General features: G+C 41.0%; 1 protein-coding gene across 1 annotated transcript in view; it reads right to left on the bottom strand.

The window, feature by feature from the left end:
• The window catches only part of CRYBG1 (crystallin beta-gamma domain containing 1), a 247783-nt gene that overhangs the window by 59132 nt on the left and 186097 nt on the right, over positions 1-2554 (bottom strand). The window contains exon 4 of the mRNA XM_030886739.2: positions 127-187. Coding sequence (XP_030742599.1) covers positions 127-187 — 61 coding nt within the window. The remainder of the gene's footprint in view (positions 1-126; positions 188-2554) is intronic.

Genomic DNA, 2554 nt, shown 5'->3' with positions numbered 1-2554 from the left:
CTATCTGCCCATAAATATCTTCCAGGCAGAACTTCTTCCAATCGCTCTATGAAATACCCAGGCTCTCTCACTGTGGGCCCACAGCTCACACTCAAAAGCAAAATCAACTTCGAAGCCTTACCTTACCTTAAAGATACATTTTCAAAACCAGTGAGCTGACTAGACATGGGAAGTTTATAAATGCTATCTGTGAGAGATCCTCACATACTAAGAAATACACCTTTAAATAAAAAGTCCTAATTGATCTGCTCCTGAAGTAGTACTCAATGAAGTCCAGCATCAAAGTGAATCTTATGATGTACAGGGACAGGGCTATGGGCCAGCCAACAAACTACCTTCAGGACAGCAAACACACATCTGCACATTAAAGGTTTATACCAAGATCAAAACGCCTTTTACAGCCAAACTTTCTGCTATTAAGCTCTGCTACCAAGAGTCACAATTACCTAGTTCAGACACTGATTAAAAGGAAGACTCCTATAATTCATGTCATAATGCTTTCATTATAATATGATAGGGGGAAATACTAAGAAGTCTAAAAAGCCCTAGTTACAGTTCGAAAGGAAAAATTTCCTTATTCTAAATATCCCATTTTGGGAATTTCGACCTTCACCACCAGCACCCGGCACTGTAAGAGAACTTGTAGAAATAATGTTTTAACAGCATCAAGAAGCATGTTGATTCATACTCAGTTTTCAGGGAAGATAAAGTTCTTTCTGTCTCAAATTATTTTCAAAATATTCTGATTAAAGCCTTTGCTTGGAAATACAGTCATAATAAGAATTAAAGGGACTGAAAAGAAGAAAAACCCGTTAGTCAAACAGAAGTGAGTCAAAGAAAAACAGGGTTGGGGAGGAATGAATTTTCTCATTTCAATAGTTGAGAGTTCACATTGTTCAAGGCACTGAGCAAACTTAGATTCAAGCAGCTGAATGGTAATGAAAATCCTCAAGCTAGAAAATAATCAGTAGTGAGAAAAAGGCACCGGGAGTCACTGCATTACAGGAACTGGTACAGGAGAAAAGTTTCATTGTAAGATCCCTTTCCTGCTGCTTGTTTACCCTACCCCTCAACAGTGTAACATTTCTGGTTTTTCCACCAGTGCACTCTGGTTGGAAGGCAGGTAAGGCTTGCTCAATCAACTCCAGTGTCTTTCTCTAAGGCTGGCTCACACTTAGGAGGCTTGGCCATCCAGCCACACTGATCTTCTTCAAATAATGGGCATCATTCGGCTCTTCCTCCAGCATGCCATTGCCATTACAGAACAAATAAGTGACTGTATCAAAGGTCTCCAGGTTGGCAGTTGGTGAAATAGTTCCAGTTACTCATTAAGTGCATATTCCCACCAGCTGTTCCTCCAAAAGACCTCCTACTCTAAAGTTTACTTATCCAAGAATTCCAAGAGTCAGGAAGAAGCTGTTCAGTTCAAGAAAAATGACACTGTGAAAATACCAACTCTGGTCATGAATGTGAATATCAGAAAAGGGGAGAAGCTCATTTTCACGAGCTACTTGGGCGGCAAGGGAGGATTTTAGAGGTGGTATAGAGTGCCCTCTGTTAGGAAGTGCAAATGACTTTAATCATCTTGGCACAAGCCCCACCTCCTCCCAAACCAGCAGAGATTTCTTCCTCCCAGCTACTGCCCCAGCCTATACATCTATTTGGTAACTTAATCAGGTAACACCTCCCACTGCAATTTCACATGTCTGTATATCTAGCTCTTGTGCCATACTGGGCCACAAACTGTCAAAAGGGCAATGTACTAAATAGTGGTGCTTTTTGGTTTTGTGTTTAATTTCTCATAGTGCCTACCTACACAATACCATACACAGAAGGTCCTCAATACACATTTGTAAAATCAATACATTTACTAGCCACTAACGAGTCAGTCTGTGGTTGACTTTAATCCTCCCAATGGCCTTTTATTTAGAAAAGATTCTGTCAGTAAGAACATCACGAATCCTCCTTCATTTCAACAGGTGAAAGTTACATTTCAAACAAGGGCCGAAATACCACACATTCCCTGACACAGTACAGGAAATGCAGCAATCAAGATGGGTGTGTGATAAACCTTTTTGCTTTTAATGTTTAAGTCAGTAAGTCACTACATTCTATAACGGGTTCCTAACCCATACATGTCAAAGCTACTGGATCACACAATACATAGTAGTGTTTACTTGCATGTTCAAATTGACTATAAGTATAGGGATGTGTTTAAGAAGCTCCTGCCTAAGCATGCTGATGCACATTTTTAACCAAGAATTCAATCAGTTCGCGTCTCACTGTGTAGTTTTAGTTCCATTACAATGTACACCCTGAAGCTCAGGGGAGATTTCATTTTTTCATTCAGTTTAATCTATTTAATACGACATGGAAACCGACTACGTTGCCAAATGTGGCATCTTCTTACACCTGGGCCGTGTAAGCCCGCCTATTACTGCCTTCAAATCAACACAAAAAGGGGGAACAGTATGTGCAGTCAGGTCTTCCCGAGATGCCAGCCCCTCCAGGAGGCCGCCCAGAATCGCTTTGGAAGGCGCAAACCAGATGGGCC

The sequence above is a fragment of the Echinops telfairi genome, unplaced genomic scaffold, assembly GCF_000313985.2.
Source record: "Echinops telfairi isolate 266 unplaced genomic scaffold, ASM31398v2 ScPeMD7_3533;HRSCAF=4204_0, whole genome shotgun sequence".
Lineage (NCBI taxonomy): Eukaryota > Metazoa > Chordata > Mammalia > Afrosoricida > Tenrecidae > Echinops > Echinops telfairi.
The sequence above is the reverse complement of the archived record's forward strand: the minus strand, read 5'-3'. Positions and strand labels throughout refer to the sequence as shown.